At 49.2% G+C, this 19,013-nt stretch overlaps 1 protein-coding gene across 1 annotated transcript in view; it reads left to right on the top strand.

Moving 5' to 3' along the window:
• Nucleotides 1-19,013, top strand: part of CCDC22 (coiled-coil domain containing 22) — a 147,257-nt gene that overhangs the window by 21,202 nt on the left and 107,042 nt on the right. Inside the window, exons 3-5 of the mRNA XM_069209306.1 lie at nt 6,297-6,474; nt 6,807-6,939; nt 7,193-7,299. Of these exons, the coding sequence (XP_069065407.1) occupies nt 6,297-6,474; nt 6,807-6,939; nt 7,193-7,299 (418 nt within the window). The remainder of the gene's footprint in view (nt 1-6,296; nt 6,475-6,806; nt 6,940-7,192; nt 7,300-19,013) is intronic.

The raw sequence follows: 19,013 nt of genomic DNA, 5'->3' as shown, positions 1-19,013 counted from the left end.
AGTAGCTCAAGCGGCTCAAAGAAGATCAAAGAATCCTTCTGCTCCGATTTCCGCGCCCCCAGATAAGTATGGTAGGAGGCTAGATAACATAGGAAAGAGATTCTCTTCTATGGCCAGCCTAGTTCTGAGAGCTGCCAACTCCTTGGCTATTTTTTCGTCGATATGACAGACAGCTTTGGGCAGATATTGCACCCTTTATTACTCAGCTGCCGGAAGACGTAAGATCAGAGGCAAATAAGACGATGCAAGAGGGTCAACGCGCATCGGCAGAGCTGATAGACTGCGCAATGGATATAGCGACCACTGCTTTCAGACAGCTAGCAGGCGCTGCTGTATTAAGAAGACAGGGCTGGCTCAAAGCCACTTCCTTTCGTCCAGAATAGGATCCTAGACTTACCCTTTGATGGCCAAGCGTTATTTGGGAAACATGTGGACGAAGCCCTACAGTCAATTAAAACAGACACGGACACTGCAAGATCACTAGGAACCCTGCAGTATCGGAAGTCGTCCTTTCGCCCTAGGGGGCGTGGCCAGCCTTCTTACAGAGGAGGGTATCAACAACAGAGATACTCTTCCTACCCATCATCGTCACAACAATATCGGCCATACTATACCCAAAGACAATCGACTCAACCGGCTTATAATAGGCCGGCAGGCCGTGGACGCTCAACCCGTCCTGCTAGGGATGCAGCTCGTAGAACCTGATGTTCCCGAGGCTCCGGCTACGCCCAGTCCGCCTCCTGTCACCCTGGGCGGAAGAGTTTCCTTATTTCTCAGTCACTGGCAAACTATTACGTCAGACAAGTGGGTCCTACAATTAGTAGAACGGGGCCATACTTTAGAATTTGTCCAAAAACCTCCCTTAAATCCTCGCCGCAGGACTCCGTCAAGATACCCGCAACAACTCAGAGAAGAGGTCTACAAGCTCCTTCTCAAGGGAGCTATAGAGAAAGTGCCTCAGAGTCAACAAGGAACAGGATTTTATTCCCGGTTCTTCATAATTCGAAAAAAGTGGAAGGATTGGAGACCGATCCTCGATTTACGGCAACTAAATGTATACCTAAAGAAGCAATCGTTTCGAATGATCAGTCTACAAGACGTCCTTCTGCGTCTCAATCAAGGAGATTTTATGTCATCACTAGACCTCAAGGACGCATACTTCCACATACCAATTCACCCTGCCCACAGAAAATTTTTGAGATTCACCGTAGCCGGGAGCCATTACCAATATCGCGTTCTTCCCTTTGGGCTCAAATCAGCCCCAAGAATATTTACCAAGTGCCTAGCACCGGTGGCAGCCTTTCTCAGGAGAAGAAAGCACCAGGTCTTTCCATACTTAGACGACTGGTTAATAAAGGCAAAGACTTTCACGAGAGCACACAAGTCAACAAGAAGGTGCGTTTCCTTGCTGACCAATCTCGGATTCACGATCAACTGGGAGAAGTCCAAACCTCTACCAGGCCGCAGTATTACTTTTCTGGGAGCGGAACTGAACACGGACTCCGGCATCGCATGCCCCACGGTAGAGAGACAACAAAGGTTGCTAACCCTAGGGAGTTTCATACGCAAAAGACAAAAGGTTACAGTCCGTCTCTTCAAATCTCTATTGGGCATGATGTCTTCATGCATACCTCTGATCCCTTTGTGTCGACTAAAGATGTGCCCCTTGCAGGAGCAGCTAAACCGTCAATGTCTTCAAGTATCAGGAACTTTTGAAGACCAGATACAAATTACTCCGACAATGGTCAAAACCCTCAAGTGGTGGTCTCTAAAGCATCATCTCTCTATCGGCCTCTCGTTTCTTCAACAACCAGCCCCGTGGACCATAACAACAGATGCCTCACTGGAAGGCTGGGGCGCAGTATTACAGAACCTGAAGATAAGTGGCAAATGGCCAACTCATCTGACATCAAGACATATCAATTGGCTAGAACTCAGGGCAGTGCATCTCGCCTTACAAGCGTTTCTCCCAAGGATCCATGGATCGCGAGTGGTGATAAGAACGGACAACACCACTACGATGCACTATCTCAACAAACAAGGAGGGACGAGATCTCTCACCCTCTCCAGGGAAGCCCAAGCGATCTGGCACTGGGCCTCGCAGCAAGGCGTCACAATATCGGCGGTGCACTTGCCGGGAATAAACAACAAGGCAGCGGATGCACTCAGCAGGCAGAAATCGGACTGCCACGAGTGGGAACTAGACCAGACGGTACTCACCCAGATTTTTTCCCAGTGGGGAACACCAACAGTGGATCTGTTTGCGAAGAAGACCAACGCCAAATGCCAGTTCTTCGCAAGCTGGCATCACCAAAAGGGATCTTGGGGGAATGCGTTTTCGATAGTCTGGTCCGACATCTTTGCTTACGCCTTTCCTCCCATTCCATTGATCCCAAGGGTCCTCACGAAGATGAAAACAGAACCGTGCACTCTCATACTGATAGCCCCGTACTGGCTGCGCCAACATTGGTTCACAGAGCTCCTCATTCTCTCAGTCAAACCTCATATTCCGCTGGAGCCGGTACCTCATCTACTAACAATGAACAACGGCCAAGTTCGACACCCCGATCCGCAGTCAATGCGGTTAGCGGCATGGCTCCTCACCACAGAGAATTTGCGCATTTGAATATCCCGCAGGACTGCAGAGAGATTTTGTCACAGGCCAGAGAGGATAGCACGAACAAGGCGTATCAGTGTAAATGGAAGAGATTCTGTACCTGGTGTCATCAGTGTCAAATCGACCCGTTTCTTTCACCACCAGAAGGGATTTTGCCTTATCTCTTAGAGTTAGCACGATCTGGCCTGGCACATTCGTCCATTAAGGTTCATGTAGCAGCCATAGCTGCATACAGGCGTTCGGATGACACACCCTCGCTTTTCTCTTCTCGGCTGATTAAAAGGTTTTTAAAAGGATTATTCAGGGTTTACCCTCCTTTCAGACCTCCACCTCCTTCGTGGAACCTGAACATTGTTTTGGCGCAACTGATGAAGCATCCTTTTGAGCCTATCCACCGTGCTTCCCTCAAGCATTTATCGTGGAAGGTCGCCTTATTAATAGCCCTTACATCAGCTAGGCGGGTCAGTGAGGTACAAGCGCTCTCCATCCAAGAGCCATTTCTGCAGCTTAAACAAGATAGACTACTAATGCGCACTAACCCGCATTTTATTCCTAAAGTCCCGTCAGACTTTCACATTAACGAACCTCTGGTTTTCAAGTCTTTTTTTCCCTCATCCATCTACTCCAGCGGAGAGAGCATTACATTCTCTAGATGTGAAAAGATGCATTCAATTTTATTTGGACAGGACAAAAGCTTTTCGGCGCTCTAATCAGCTATTTGTGGCGTACAGTGCCCCTAGGAAGGGGTACCCACTATCCAAGCAGAGTATTTCAAGATGGATCGCCTCTGCTATTCGTTTCGGTCATCTAGCAGCGGGCAAACCTTTGCAGTCATCTGTGCATGCTCACTCGACGAGAAAGGTCTCATCGTCAGCGGCACTATTTGCCGGAGTGCCACTCCAAGACATATGTAGGGCAGCAACATGGAAGAGCTGCCATACCTTTACTAAACACTATTGCTTGGAGTCCCTCTCGCACGGAGAGGTAGCAGTGGGCCAAGCGGTTCTCAGGAATCTCTTCAGGTGAAGGTGACCTACTTCTCCTACATCCCCCCATCCTAACAAAGGTATGCACATTAAGAAATGTATCTAAAGATAATACAATACTGGTTTGTTATTCGAATTTCATCATGTATCTTCATAGGAATATTCCTATTTATATTACAAATAAGACATTTATATGGATATGTATATATATATATATATATATATATATATATATGTGTATATATATCTATATATATATATATATATACGTGGGTGTATATATATATAGATGTGTATATATGTAGATGTACATATAGAGAGACAGATCTCAGTATGATTATATGCTTCGTTAATTTAGACATGATGATGTTATGGTTTTGTGGCATAAGATAACCTGTTTATCAAACGAATTGTCATTTTTCAATGTGCATGGTTATTGCTTGCTATTCTGATTCAAGCATGTGAATCTATGAAAGTTCCAATACTGGAGTAAGAAAACAAGTTACTTACCTGTAACTGTAGTTCTCCAGTATTGGAATCTTTCATAGATTCACATGCGACCCACCCACCTCCCCGGAGAAGCTCACTTCACCTCTTTCTGTCTAGCAGTACATATACTCAGAGTAATATCCGCACTTGTGCGTTGAAAATCTGAGGTGCTAGAGCTTCTCTCAGGAGGTTCTGAAGGGTGCTGTCGCCTGATTGGTGGAGGATCAAGTTTGGTCCTTTTTTACAAAATGACTCTGATAGACTATCAAATTGAAGAGGCCTAGGGCCTTTTTTCTCTTCAATATGTTTTAACATTACTTATGAAAATTATACCGGGACTCCCATCTCGACGACGGGAATGATTCAAGCATGTGAATCTATGAAAGATTCCAATACTGGAGAACTACAGTTACAGGTAAGTAACTTGTTTTCTTTCCATTGATTCCTATGGTGCACATGTAGGAAGCTGGCCTGGTGTGTGGTGGGTACCTATGGTACTTGCACCTTATACCAGGTCCAGGTATCCCCTCTCAGTGAAGTGTAGACCGTGTCTAGAAGCCAGTTTCCGACCGCTGGGCCAGCAGGAAATGCACAACATTGACCCCGGCTCATAATACGGCCGGCGGCAATGCTGCTGTTCGTCAGGTGCACCAGCACCCATTGCGCAAGTCACTGCCTGCAAAACAAGCAGTGATTTGCGCGACGGGCTGGCCTGGGGGGGCCCCGCACCGCCTATGCCTCCGGCACCCTGTCGCTGCCAGCATTTACATGGCGGTGAAACTGCCATGTAAACGCCAGTGGAGAGAGGGGTTGTAATCTCCACGGCAGCACTGCCCTGGCAGATTGGGACCACCGGCACCACCAGGTCAACTAGCGGCCGATAAGTGACAGTGACGGCAGTCCGACCATGGCACTTTCATCACAGTCTTAATGTTGCGGTCAGACTGCCGCTTTGATGGCTGGCTGACAGTGACCTTGACCCTGGCAGTCTGGTGACCGCCGGGGTCATAATAAGGCCCCTAGTCACAAGAGGTTTTTTCGAACAGCAGAAATGCTGAGCTCACTTATTTGAATGTGCACTTATATGTGGGAATTAATAAAAAGGAGACTGTAAAATATTTACCAAGGATCGCGCAATTTCAGACCCATTTACGGGGTCAGGTACACTACAGTTAGGTTGAATAGATTATTCAAGTTAATCGACCTGTAGGTCTAGTAACATTTTTATGGTTTTTCAAGGTCTGCACTCTTTCCCCTTGGTCTCTCTGCCCCAGTTTCCCATACCTCACTCTGTTTGTGACATTGCGCACTCCTCATCTACCCGCTTACCCCATTGTTGGATATGTCACCCACTGCCAATGCAGCAGCTGGCTGGTAGCGGTTTTTATTTGTTTTTCTTAAATCTGAATGTCTGTCAAGCAGGGAGTGGTGATGCACACTTACGTTGTCTGTGCTTGCCGCGGAGCGCCCACCCATAAATTAATGAAAGACTAAAACAGGAAAATGCAGCACTCTAGAGATGGTTAATTTCTCCGTTATTTTATGGCTGTCAACGGGTTTTGGCGTCCTCATAGATTTTCTCCAGGCAGGGAGTGGTCATAAATCTTGAAAACAAATACTAACCCAATCCTAGAAAGAGTCAACAGACTTGCCTCACATCAGTCACTCATTCACTCCATGAAAACAAATTTATCGATCACAGAATGTTTGTGAAGTTCCTATATAGGGTAATTTAGTTATGTTCAAACCATCTAATAATAAAGGAAAGGGTTAAATGCTAACAAAGACAGAGGAAGAACTGCACAGTATTAGAGTGATTGCTCGTATTGCATGCATATATTTAAAAATTATTTCAGCATCCTACCAGGATACATGTTCCCAAAAAAACAGAGGTGTGGCATAATGTGTAGTTCCCTTGAATATATTTTTCAATTAAACTACTGGTTTTTAATTTTTAATTTGTTTCGTGCAGCCACACAGTGTTTTTATTGCACAAAGTCTTAAACAAACAGTTATACTGCCTGTTTGTGTCAGCTGCTGTATACTTGAAACTTTGTGTTTAGAGAGATTCTGTACATGAGCTGGGAGAGAGATGAACGGTGGTAAATTGAGAAGACAGATTTCTTTTAGCTTTCCAAAGAGGGAAGAGTATTGCTACTGCAGGTGAGGAATCCCTGGAACAGCATATATTCTCATTCTTACAGGGAGATTCCAGAGGACGTGGACAGCCTCCGCCAGTTCACCACCGAGCTGATCGTTGAGTCGGTGGTGCAGTGTCTGCGTGTGATCAACCCTGGCGTGGGCAATGGAATCAGCCACGTCCTGCCCCCTGGCATGTCTGCACGATTCCGCATTGGAATGAGCCTGGCCCAGGCTTGCCAGGTGAGAGCAGCATTATAATTTTTATTCTGATGGGTTTTTGGGTAATCTTCACAGCTACCTTTTGTTTCATTCATCCCTTTTTCAGGTAGTTCTGACGCAGTTATTGAATGACCCTAGAATGTGTTTGCTTTGTGGAAGACTGAGCTTGTGCTGGTGTGTGGGAAACCTTATTAACTGCAGTTTGTGTACACACTATTGCCTGGCCCCACACACCTCCCAGAGCTTTGGTGTTATGCTTATTTCACAAGGCTGATCCATCAAGATATCCTTTACCCATGGATTCCCGGGTCCCAGTATTGAAATTCTCTCTCTCTTTCTCTATCTCTCTGCAGGACTTGGGATACCAGGGGGAACTTGGCTACCAAACCTTTCTGTACAGTAGTGAGCCAGATATCAGGCGACTCCTCATCTTCTTGGTGGAGAAACTTCCCCGGGACGCTACGGAGGACACTGATCAACCTGCAGGTAGGTAGACCAGAAGTGGCACAGAGGCAAATAATGTGAGGGGGGTGGATAGTAAGAAAGCACAGTGTACTGTCCTTTTCAGTGTGGCTCCTTTCTTGTTTGAAAGTTAAATTGTGGAGTGTTGTGAGGTGGCCAAGGAGTACTGCAGTGGTTGGAACAGAAACCAGCCCTGGTGTCGAGAGACATCCTGATGTACAGAGCACACTATCTGCTTCTTTAGAAACACCTGCATGCCTTTGGTCTCCCTTTCTAGGTAAAACAGGAGTGCTCCAAAGAGCCATTGCTGCCCGCATCAAAGCCCAGCTGTCACTGCCCTGGGTGCCGCCATTGTGTCGGACTCCAAGCCTCCAGCTAGCCCAGGTGAGTGCCTCATGCTGCTACTGACTGGGTGGTCACACAAGGACTCTGAAGGAAAGTTGTGATTCATGTTCTTCATTAATGTCCACAAACCTGGAATATCTCTGCCATGGTGTCAGTCAGTCATTTGTAGAGCGTGACGCTGTCACCCCTGGGGGTATCTGGTTGCCATGGTGCGATGTCTCTGTCAGAGACCAGGTCTTGAGTCTCTTCCAGAAGTCTGCCAGTGAGGGTGCAGTTCGGAGGAGAAGGAGTAGGTGGTTCAGGCCTTGGTGGCAATGTGGGAAAAAAAGAGCGGCCGCCGCCACGGCTGCAGCAGTTTCTGGGTGTGTGTGTGCACAGGAGAGAGGAAGAGCTCAGGTGTCTGGTGGGTTGGTGGAAGTTTAGACGGTGGTTGATGTAGTCCGGTCCTTGATTGTGTAGGGCTTTATAGGTGTGCGTGAGAAGCTTGAAATGACATCTCTTCTGGAAAGGGAGCCGGTGGAGGTTTTTAAGGTGGGGGGATGATGTGGGTTCGCTTGGGAAGGTCCAGGATGAGTCTGGCGGTGGTGTTCTGTATTGTCTGCAGTCTGTTTAGGAGCTGGGAGGATATGCTGGCGTAGAGAGTGTTGCCGTAGTTGAGGCGGCTGGTGACAAGGGCCTGTGTGATGGTTTTCCTGGTGTTGGTTGGGAGCCATATGAAGATTCTGTGGAGCATGCAGAGGATGAGGAGGGAGGAGGCAACTGCATTGATCTGCCACCTCTTGTTCAGCTCACTGTTGAGGATGATGCCATGGTTACAAGCGTGGTCTGTAGGCGTGGGAGTGTGTCTGAGTTCGGGTGGCCAACCGCTACGGTCCCATATGGAGGTGCTTTGCCCAAAGATCAGGACTTCTGTCTTGTTGGGATTGAGCTTCAGGCAGTTATTTTTCATTCAGTCTGCTACGGTGCTCATGGTGTTTCCGAAGTTGGTTCTGGTGGTGGAGGAGTCTTCAGAAAGTGAGAGGATCAGTTGAGTATCGTCTGCATGGGAGATGATGGTAAGGTCATGGTATCTAACTATGTCGGCAAGGGAAGTCATGTAGGTATTGAACAAAGTGGGACTAAGGGATGTACATTTGAGGTACACTGCAAATGATGCTTTTGGGTGCGGAGGTGAAAGGGTGTAGTTGGGCGCTCTGAGTGCGTCCTGTCAGGAAGGAGGTTATCCATTTGCGGGCGTCCTTTTGTATTTCCATACTGTGTAGTCTGTTGATGAGGGTGTGGTGGGAGACGGTGTCGAACGTGGCTGATAGGTCGAGGAGGATCAGTGTGGCAGTTTCCCTGTGGTCAAGGAGTGCTCTGATTTTGGTGGTGGTGATGAGTGCGGTCTTGGTGAGCTGGTTGGAACGAAAACTTGAATGGGTGGTGTTCAGTAGGTTGTTTTCTTCCAGGTAGGTGGTGAGCTGCTGATTGATGGCCTTCTTGAATACTTTGGCCTGGTAGAGGAGTAGAGATGGATTGGTAATTCTTGAATTTGTTGGGGTCGGCTGAGAGTTTTTTCAGAAGGGGTTTGATTTCCACATGTCTCCATTTGTCCGGAAAAACTGCAGATGTTATGGAATTGTTGAGGATGCTGGTGAGTTTTGTGCTGATGAGGTTGGTTCCAAGGTTGTGGTAGGGGCATGGGTTTGTGGGTGCCACAGAGTGAATGGATGACATGATGGCTGAAGTGGATTGAGTGGTGAGCGGTGTCCACATGGAGATAGTGCTGTTGGTGTGCGCTGGATGGGGAGGTGGGGTTAAGAGTGATGAGGTTGGAGATCATGGTTTGGGGATTGAAGGTGCTGTAGATGGTGGCAGTCTTGCTGTGGAAGTAGTCTGAGAGGATGTTGCAATGTTCTTGGGAGGGATGGATGGTGTTCTCTGAGGCTACCTGGTTGGAGTGTTCTTTGACTATTATAGAAAAGTTATTTTGTGCAGTTGGATGCTGAGTCGATGCGGGTCGTAATAGCTGCTCTCGTCACCTCCTTGATTTATCGGTGGTAGTTGCAGAGGGCTGCATTGTGGGCTGTTCTGTTGGATGGATTCCTGGTGGAACTTCATTGTTTCTCAAGTTTGCAGCAGCTGCGCTTGGTGGCTCTGAGCTTCGGAGTTTACCAGCTAGCGTTTGTAGAGGTTTTGTTGGTTCTGGGTGGTTTCAGCGGGGCAACTGAGGTGGCGCATTTGATGATCCAGGAGGAGAAGTCCAGGATTGCCTGGTCTAGGTCGGATGAGACACTGGGTTTGGATGAGCTTGAGGGCCTTTGTCCACTTTGATTAGTTACTCTGCTCCTGTTGTGGTAGTCAGCTCTTTGGTTCTTTATGGTGGTGTTTTGAGCATCGGTGATGGTGAAGTGGACAATGCTGTGGTTGGACCTGGAGAGTTCTGTGAAGTGACTGAATCCGATTCTGTCACTGGAGGTGAAGAGGGGGTTGACAATGTGTCTGGCCTTGTGTGTGGGTACGTTGACCAGTGGAGTGAGGCCTGTGTTGCTCAAGTTCTTGAGGAGGGTGGTGGAGTTGGCATTGTTGGGGTCATTGATGTGAAAATTGAGTTTGCCAAGTAGAATATATTGGTTGGAGTTGATGGCTAGCGGTGCAATGTTGTTGGGGATGGCGTTGCAGCTGGCCGGTCAGGGTCCTAGAGGTCTGTGTACGAGGGTGCCTCTTAAGGTAGTTTTGACGTCTATTTGTAGTTGGAAATTGAGGTCTTCCATGAGGAGTGAGATGTTGTCATTGGTGGCGATGCATCGCATGATGTTCTTGAGAATGATGGTGATGCCCATGCCGAGTTTGTTGGTGCTGTCACGGTGCATGATCTTGCAGCTGTTGGGTGTTGTGGTGGCGATGTCTGAATTCGAGGAGGAGTTTAGCCAGGTGTTGGGAATGGCCCTTTTTGCAGGGTCATCTCCAGTCTTTTTGCCTCCTTCCTCCTATTTTTTTCTGACCTGTTTTTGTTGGCTTTAGGACTCTGGGCACTGTACCACTGCTAACCAGTGCTGAAGTGCATATGCTTTCTGTGTAAAGTGTACTGTTGATTGGTTTATCCATGATTGGCATATTTGATTTACTGGTAAGTCCCTAGTAAAGTGCACTAGAGGTGCCCAGGTCCTGTAAATCTGTAAATCAAATGCTACAAGTGGGCCTGCAGCACTGGTTGTGCCACCTGCAGTAGTAGCCCTGTAAACATGGCTCAGACCTGCCACTGCAATTACTGTGTGTGCAGTTTTAAACTGAAAATTGGACTTGGCAACTGCACCCACTTGCCAGGCCTAAACCTTCCCTTTTACTAAATGTCAGGCACCCCTAAGTTAGGCCCTAGGTAGCCCCATGGGCAAGGTGCAGTGTATGTTTAAGTTAGGACATATACTAGTGTGTTTTATATGTCCTAACAGTGAAATACTGCCAAATTCGGGTTTCACTGTGTAAGGCCTATCTCTCTCATAGGTTAACATAGGGGCTGCCTTTAAATATCCTTAAAGCGCAGATTCCCTTTGAGAGCAGATAGAAATGTGGAATTTGGGGTCGCTGAACTCACAATTTAAAAATACATCTTTTAGTGAAGTTGGTTTTTAAATTGTCTGTTTGAAAATGGCACTTTTAGAAAGTAGGCATTTTATTGCTTAAACCGTTCTGTGACTCTGCCTGTTTGTGGATTCCCGGTCTGGATCAGTTTGACAGTTGGGCTGTTTGCACCTCTCTCTAGACAGTGACACAAAAGGGGGCAGGGGTGTAGCCTGCATATCCTGATGAGCCAGCTGAGCTAGAGTTCACACCTGAAAGGACTGTGCCTGCCTTCACACAATGCGGTCCCTGACCCCCTGGTGAGTGTCTGGGGCCTGGCCTGGCCAAGGAAGGATCTTGCAAACACTTGAGAGACTGCTTTGAAGTTTGCCAACTTCAAACGCAGAACAGGGTATAAGAAGAAGACCCAAAACCCCAGACTTCTAGAATCTTTCTGGAATCAAGAGGAACCTCTGCAAGGAGAAGAGCTGGAGGAGGAGTACTGTCCCTTTGTGGTGCAAGCTGGACAGGAGACTGTCATGGGGGAGCTGGTACAAGGACCTGCTCAATGGGGTTGCGCTGCAGCCTCCATTAAGTAGGTCCTGGTGGAGGACGGGGCGCTTGGGTGGCTGGAGGAGGGAAATGGGGATGAGAGGAGAAAGCGCAGAAAAAGCAAGCAGGGAAAAAGCAAGCAGAAAAGAGTGTAAACAGCAGAAAAGCAAATAGTTAAGAAGGTAAAAAGGAGAAGAAAAATCGGGGGGAAAGAGCAGAAAAAGGTGCAGAAAAGAGTGAAAACTGAGCAAAAAACTAGCAGAACAGAGGAAAAAAGAAGCAGACAAACTAGCAGAAACCAGGCAGCAGAGAGTGTCAGTGGGCAAGCTGGACAGAAGACTGTCACTGGGGAGCAGGCTGTGTAGGATTTCCAAAGAGAAATGCTTCTTTGTGAACATTATCTTTTAAGAATTACTGTTTTGAATGATATATTTACAGTATTGTTATATAATTGATTTGTTTTTGTAATGCCCACGTGACCAATAGGAGCTACACAGCACAGGAAAGATAGCCAGGGATGAGAAAGAACATTCAAGTCCAAGCATCAAGTGGAAGAGTTTAGTCTTTCGTTGTTTGTGGCTTGATCCGAGTTCTAGGTGGAGGTGCTTTAAGGGTGCTGTCACCTTGTCCTACTCCATTTTCATCCCAGTGGGAAGATCATGAGCTGGTGTTTTGAGAAGTAACATGGCTGAATATTGCTAGGCTTTCTGTACCTGATGGAGGGGGTTTGATTTTAATACTTTCATCTGCAGCCTGTAGAGTGCTTCAGCACTGGAGTGATTTGGTGAGCCTTTAAAGTCTGCAGCGAATCGACTGGTGGAGATGTGTCCTCTTTGAAGATGGCTCAAGGAAAGATTGTGTGCTGTTTCTGCCCAGGGAATCCTTAAGCTCTGTTGTGGTGGATAAGCGCGAGGGTCACCGCCAGGGTGTGGACAGTGTGATGGTGAGTTTGCAGTGGAATGAGTGAACCATGGCAATTCAGATGGAAGGACATTCTTATAATCATTGTTGATTTGTTTGGTGAATGTTAGATCATTGTTGATGATGTAATAAAGCATGTACCCCTGGCCTGAGAATGCCAGCTGCAGTGAAATCTGGATCATTGGTAACCATTTGTGGTCATGGACAAATGGGGACCATGCATGTTGTAGAAAGCAATCTTTTTGGCATGGTTAGCCCCCACTTTTTGCCTGGTATCTGATGTGATTTGGACTGAAAGTGCACCCCAGTGCCAGAGGTTTTTCCCTAAATTGTACAGTTGTTATCTCAATTGGCACCATCTTTAGTACCCTTGTGAGTACCTAGTAAATGGTACCCCTGGTACCTAGGGCCTGGGGTACTAAGCAAGGTCCCTAAGGGCTGCAGCATGGATTCTGCCACCCCCAGGGTCCTTGCACCAAACGCACACGGGGCTGCCATCACAGGCTGTGTGTCTTGGTGTAGACAAAAGTTAAAACATAACCTGTCGATAATCCCCGTATGCAAGGTCCCCTACCACTGCATGTGATATTTGTAAGTCACTCCTGTAGAAGGCCTACAGCCCTAAGGCAGGGTGCAATATATCCGATGTGAAGAAATATCTGCATGAGCAAATATGCCCTCCTATGTCTTTGTCGATTCTTGGACATAAGTGACACAGGTCACTACCTATGTCCATCTACATAATGGTAACTCCAAACCTAGGCATGTTTTGTATGAAACATGTCGGAATCATATCCCAATACTGTTGCCAGTACTGGAAAAATGATTCCATGCACTCTGGGGTCTATTTGAAGCCCCACAGCATTGCTCATACCAGCCTTCTGGGGTTTTCCAGGCAGCCAAGCTGCTGCTACCCCTCATATAGGTTTCTGCCCTCCTGCTGCTTGAACAGCTCAAGCCCAGGAAGGCGGAACAAAGGATTTCCTTTGGGAGATGGGGTAACACCCTCTCCATTTGGAAATATGTGTTACATGGCTTGGGAGGGGTAGCCTCCCTAAGCCACTGGCATGCATTGAAGGGCACATTTGGAGCCCTCTGTGCATTCACCAGGTCACACCGGTTCAGGGACCCCTAGTCCCTGCTCTGGCGCAAAACTGGACAATGGAAATGGGAGTGTCCACTCCCTTGTCCATTACCACCCCTGGGGTGTTCCCCAGAGCTTCTCCAGGGGGTCCCTGAGTTCTGCCATCTTGTTTCCAAGTTTGGCAGGGAACTCCGGGAGCATCTGAGTGGCTGTTCCAGGCAGGTGACGTCAGAGCTCCCTCTTGATAGGTGCTTACCTGGTTAGGTGACCAATCCCCTTTCAGGGCTATTTAGGGTCTCTCTCTTGGATGGGTACTCCAATTCGGCTTGCAAGAATCCAGCAGGATTCCTCTGTAACCTCCACTTTGACTTCTGGCCTTTGGAACTGCGACTGGACCTGCCAGGAACTAACAACGCTGCAATCAACAAGAAGACTCTTCTGCAACTTTGTTTCCACAGCTCCTGCCAGCTTTGCAACATTTCCCCAGCCGTGCATCCTCAGAAGACAGCGACTCTTCAGCCTGCACAGGAAGAAGAAGGAATCTCCCTTGGATGGAATGAGTCAATCCCCTGCAACCGCAGGCACCTACAGCAAATGACGACCGGCTGCATGGATCTTCCCTCATCTTGAGCTGCGTGGATCCTGCATCACAGGTGGTGGTCGGGAGTAGTCCTCTTGGTCCTCTTTGCCAGTTGTCCAACTTTGGTGGAGGTAAGCCTTTGCCTTCCTGCGCAAGCCAGTACCACCGTTCACTGCGTCTTGTGCAGCTGCCAAGGCTTGTTGGCATCTCCTCCAAGGAATCTTCAGGCGATGTGCAGCTCCAGCCTCCAGCCTCCAGCACTCCTTCCTGCATACACAGCCCCCTGCGTGGTTCTCTGGCTGCGTGGGATCCTCTTTTGTAATGCTGCGTGGGATCCTTCTGCAACCCCAGTCTCTCTGTCCTGTGGGACTCCTGTGAGTGCTGCGTCTGCTCCTGTGGACTCTCTGCGATGCTGAGGGTCCCCTGTGACTCCCCCTCCTGGGTTGAGTCCTCCTGGGCCTTGCTGGTCCCCTGAAGCGCCACTTTTCCCTAACCGTGAGGTTGCTTTTGCGAAGGCCTGTTCGTGGAATTCCTACACCGACACCCGTCTGCAATTCTTCTTCCAAAGTGGGACGTTGTCTGCGACCCCTCAGGAACTCTTTTCCGGCCACAGGGGTGCAGTGCTGACCTGATCTTCATCACCGTCGACCGACTCCTGCATCCACAGCTGGGTGGGTAGTAGCTCCTACTTATCCTGGACTCCACTGTGACTCTTGGACTTGGTCCCCCTCTCATCACAGGTGTAAGCAAATGCCTCCTTGGCATGGTTACCCCCTGACTTTTTGCCTTTGCTGATGCCAAGTTATGATTTGAAAGTGTACTGAGGCCTGCTAACCCGGCCCCAGCACCAGTGTTCTTTCCCTAACCTGTACCTTTGTCTCCACAATTGGCACACCCTGGCATCCAGGTAAGTCCCTTGTAACTGGTACCCCTGGTACCAAGGGCCCTGATGCCAGGGAAGGTCTTTAAGGGCTGCAGTATGTCTTATGCCACCCTGGGGACCCCTCACTCAGCACATGCACACTGCTTGCCAGCTTGTATGTGCTGGTGGGGAGAAAATTACTAAGATGACATGGCACTCCCCTCAGGGTGCCATGCCAACCTCACACTGCCTATGGCATAGATATGTCACCCCTCTAGCAGGCCTTACAGCCCTAAGGCAGGGTGCACTATACCACAGGTGAGGGCATAGGTGCATGAGCACTATGCCCCTACGGTGTCTAAGCAAAACCTTAGACATTGTAAGTGCAGGGTAGCCATAAGAGTATATGGTCTGGGAGTCTGTCATACACGAACTCCACAGCACCATAATGGCTAAACTGAAAACTGGGAAGTATGGTATCAAACTTCTCAGCACAATAAATGCACACTGATGCCAGTGTACATTTTATTGTGAAATACACCCAGAGGGCATCTTAGAGATGCCCCCTGAAAACATACCCAACCTCCAGTGTGGGCTGACTAGTTTTTGCCAGCCTGCTACACCAGACATGTTGCTGGCCACATGGGGAGAGTGCCTTTGTCACTCTGTGGCCAGTAACAAAGCCTGTACTGGGTGGAGGTGCTTCTCACCTCCCCCTGCAGGAACTGTAACACCTGGCGGTGAGCCTCAAAGGCTCACCCCATTTGTTACAGCGCCACAGGGCATCCCAGCTAGTGGAGATGCCCCTCCGGCCACAGCCCCCACTTTTGGCGGCAAGGCCAGAGGAGATAATGAGAAAAACAAGGAGTCGTCACTGGCCAGTCAGGACAACCCCCTAAGGTGTCCTGAGCTGAAGTGACTCTGTCTTTTAGAAATCCTCCATCTTGCAGATGGAGGATTCCTCCAATAGGATTAGGGATGTGCCCCCCTCCCCCACCGGGAGGAGGCACAAAGAGGGTGTAGCCACCCTCAGGGCTAGTAGCCATTGGCTACTAACCCCCCAGACCTACACACACCGCTAAATTGAGTATTTAGGGGCCCCCAGAACCTAGCAAGATAGATTCCTGCAACCTGAAGACGAAGAAGGACTGCTGACCTGAAGTCCTGCAGAGAAGACGGAGACACCAACTGCTTTGGCCCCAGCCCTACCGGCCTGTCTCCCCACTTCAAGAAAAACTGCAACAGCGACACGTCCCCCATGGTCCAGCGACTTCTGAAGCCACAGAGGATTACCCTGCATCTAAAAGGACCAAGAACTCCCGAGGACAGTGGCCCTGTTTCAAAGAAACTGCAACTTTGCAACAAAGAAGCAACTTTTAAAGACAACACGTTTCCCGCCGGAAGCGTGAGACTTTCCACTCTGCACCCGACGCCTCCGGCTCGACCTGCGGAAAACCAACACTACAGGGAGGACTCCCCGGCGACTGCGAGCCCGTGAGTAGGCAGAGTTGACCCCCCTGAGAACCCACAGCGACGCCTGCAGAGGGAATCCAGAGGCTCCCCCTGACCGCGACTGCCTGCTTCAAAGAACCCGACGCCTGGGAAACCCACTGCACCTGCTGCCCCCAGGACCTGAAGGATCCAACCTCCAGTGCAGGAGCGACCCCCAGGTGGCCCTCTCCCTAGCCCAGGTAGTGGCTACCCCGAGGAGCCCCCCCTTGCCTGCCTGCATCGCTGAAGAGACCCCTGGGTCTCCCATTGAAACCTACTGCAAACCCGACGCCTGTTTGCACTCTGCACCCGGCCGCCCCTGTGCCGCTGAGGGTGTACTTTTTGTGCCTGCTTGTGTCCCCCCCGGTGCCCTATAAAAACCCCCTGGTCTGCCCTCCGAGGACGCTGGTACTTACCTGTTGGCAGACTGGAACCGGGGCACCCCTATTTCCAATGAAGCCTATGTGTTTTGGGCACCACTTTGACCTCTGCACCTGACCGGCCCTGAGCTGCTGGTGTGGTAACTTTGGGGTTAGCATAATTACTGCTGCAGGCTGTGGTGGACCCCTGGTGTACCAATGCCCTGGGTACCTAAGTACCGTATACTAGTGACTTACAGGGGCACACCAGTATGCCCACTTTGGGGTGTAACAAGTGCCAAAGCAACTACATTTGGGGCAGAGAGCACAATTACTGCAGTCCTGGTTAGCAGGATCCCAGTGAAAACAGTCTAAGCACACTGACATCAGGCAAAAAGTGGGGGTAACCATGCCAGAAAGAGTGGACTTTCCTACACATGGACCGCGGTCTTGCTTAGGCTTGCAGGGGTCCCTAAAGCACTAGCCTTGTGTCGTGGAAGGCTGTTGTCTTTATCAGGAGTTAAGCAGCAGGAGCACTGTCGGCAGCATAGCATGGTTAAGTACTAATGATCAGTAAACAGCTCTATTTACCTGTATCACTAGAGTGGGGCCTACTCGCCCACTTGTGTAACGTTCCAACTCTGTGTGCTTCACTCGCCCTGGGGCTACGTTAGGAGGATGTAGTGCTGTACAGTGCGTTGATGTATGTGTACCTTTGAGTGGTGCAGTACATGGGAATCCGAGCCTCTGCATGAGCGCACTTGGATGTATGTGCGCCTGTTAAGTGGTGCAGCCTGTGCATGTGTGTTGCGTGTGTGCTCCTGGATGTTTGCGTGCTTGTGAATGGCGTAATGCGTGGAAGCCTCTGAGTTCCACTTTGAGAGACCCAGGGCCTGCTGGAGAAGCACGTGGAGGAGCCCCCAGACAATTGTGGATTGCTGCGTTCCTGAGAGCTGGATGGGACACGCACACTGGAGGAAGGAAGAGTCAGACTTCAGTACACTTCGAAAGGACTCTTTGATTCTGAAAGATGTCACTGGTTAGAGAGGCCTAGATACATCTCAGGAAGGAGATGGAGCTAAACGAGAATCATAAAGAGTTTGGCAGGGGTCTTTGATTGATTGAAACAGATTTATCAAATGTAACAGTCAGTTTTTGTAAAGAGCTGCTACTCACCTGTGAGGGTCTCAAGGCACAGGGTTTGGGGGGGTGAGAGTAAGAGGGTAGGAGAGGGCCTGATCTGAAGAAGACCCTCATCTGAAGAGCCGTGTCTGGAGGGTCTTCTTAGTGATGAGCTTTGTCTGCAGTGCAGGGGGAGGTTGTTCCAACTCTTTGCTGCAATGTCGGTGAAGGATCGTCCTCTGGCGGTGGTCTCCCAAATGCGAGGGATGATTGCAGCTGGGCGGAACGGAGGGATCTGCAGGGGTGTGGAAGGAGACACAGTGGTTGAGGTAGGCTGGTCCTGCATTGTGTATGGCCTTGTACGTGTGGGTGAGTATCTGGAAGGTGATTTGTTTTTCGACCGGGAGCCAGTGGAGGGTATTCAGGTGTTGAGAGATTTGCTCTCGTTGTTGGAGGTCCAGGATGAGTCTGGCAGCGTTCTGGATGAGTTGTAGTTTCTTGATGTTTCTCGTTGAGCTGCCAGCGTAAAGGGTGTTGCCGTAGTGGACCCTGCTTGTGACTAAGGCATGGGTGACTGTCCTGTGGTAGTCTGCTGGGATCCATCTGAGGATTTTCTGGAGATTGTGGAGTGTATGTCAGCAGTGAGGCTGACATCCATGTGTGATCTTGTAGTCACTCCCATGGCCTGTGCTTTGGGGCTATCAAGTTTGGAGACACTATTGCTGTGAGAGATTGCTTTCTGGAGGAAGGATGTGATAGAGGAGTGGGCGCTTCAAAGTGAGCAACCCCCATAACACAAACTTTAAAGACATACACTAAGTTAAACTTATATCTGCAAACAGATTATAAAAAGGGGAGCTTGAGGCGCCCAAAATTGTCAAACTGAGGTGTACATCAGCATGGAGAAGTTCAGCATGACTGCTGCCTGTTGTGACCAAAACAGGGGACATCACCCAGGAGAATCAGGATCACCTACCCTGGAGCACCAGCTACTCCCAGACCCGAGATCGGAAGACCCTGGGAGAAGGAGACTGCCTGGAGGGAACGAAGTTCACAAGGGCTCCTGACATCCCCCTCCCCCCACACCAATTAGGCTGTCTGCCCATGTACGTTGTTCGTAACCCCCATTTTCCACTTGGGGTCTTTGGTGAATCTTGAGGGCCGTCACCCTGGTACAGTACTGTGAGAAAGATAAGGCCATCACCAGGTGCAGTGTTGTCAAACAAAAAGGGATGCAAATTT

The sequence above is a fragment of the Pleurodeles waltl genome, chromosome 10, assembly GCF_031143425.1.
Source record: "Pleurodeles waltl isolate 20211129_DDA chromosome 10, aPleWal1.hap1.20221129, whole genome shotgun sequence".
NCBI classification, from domain to species: Eukaryota; Metazoa; Chordata; class Amphibia; order Caudata; family Salamandridae; genus Pleurodeles; species Pleurodeles waltl.
The sequence above is the reverse complement of the archived record's forward strand: the minus strand, read 5'-3'. Positions and strand labels throughout refer to the sequence as shown.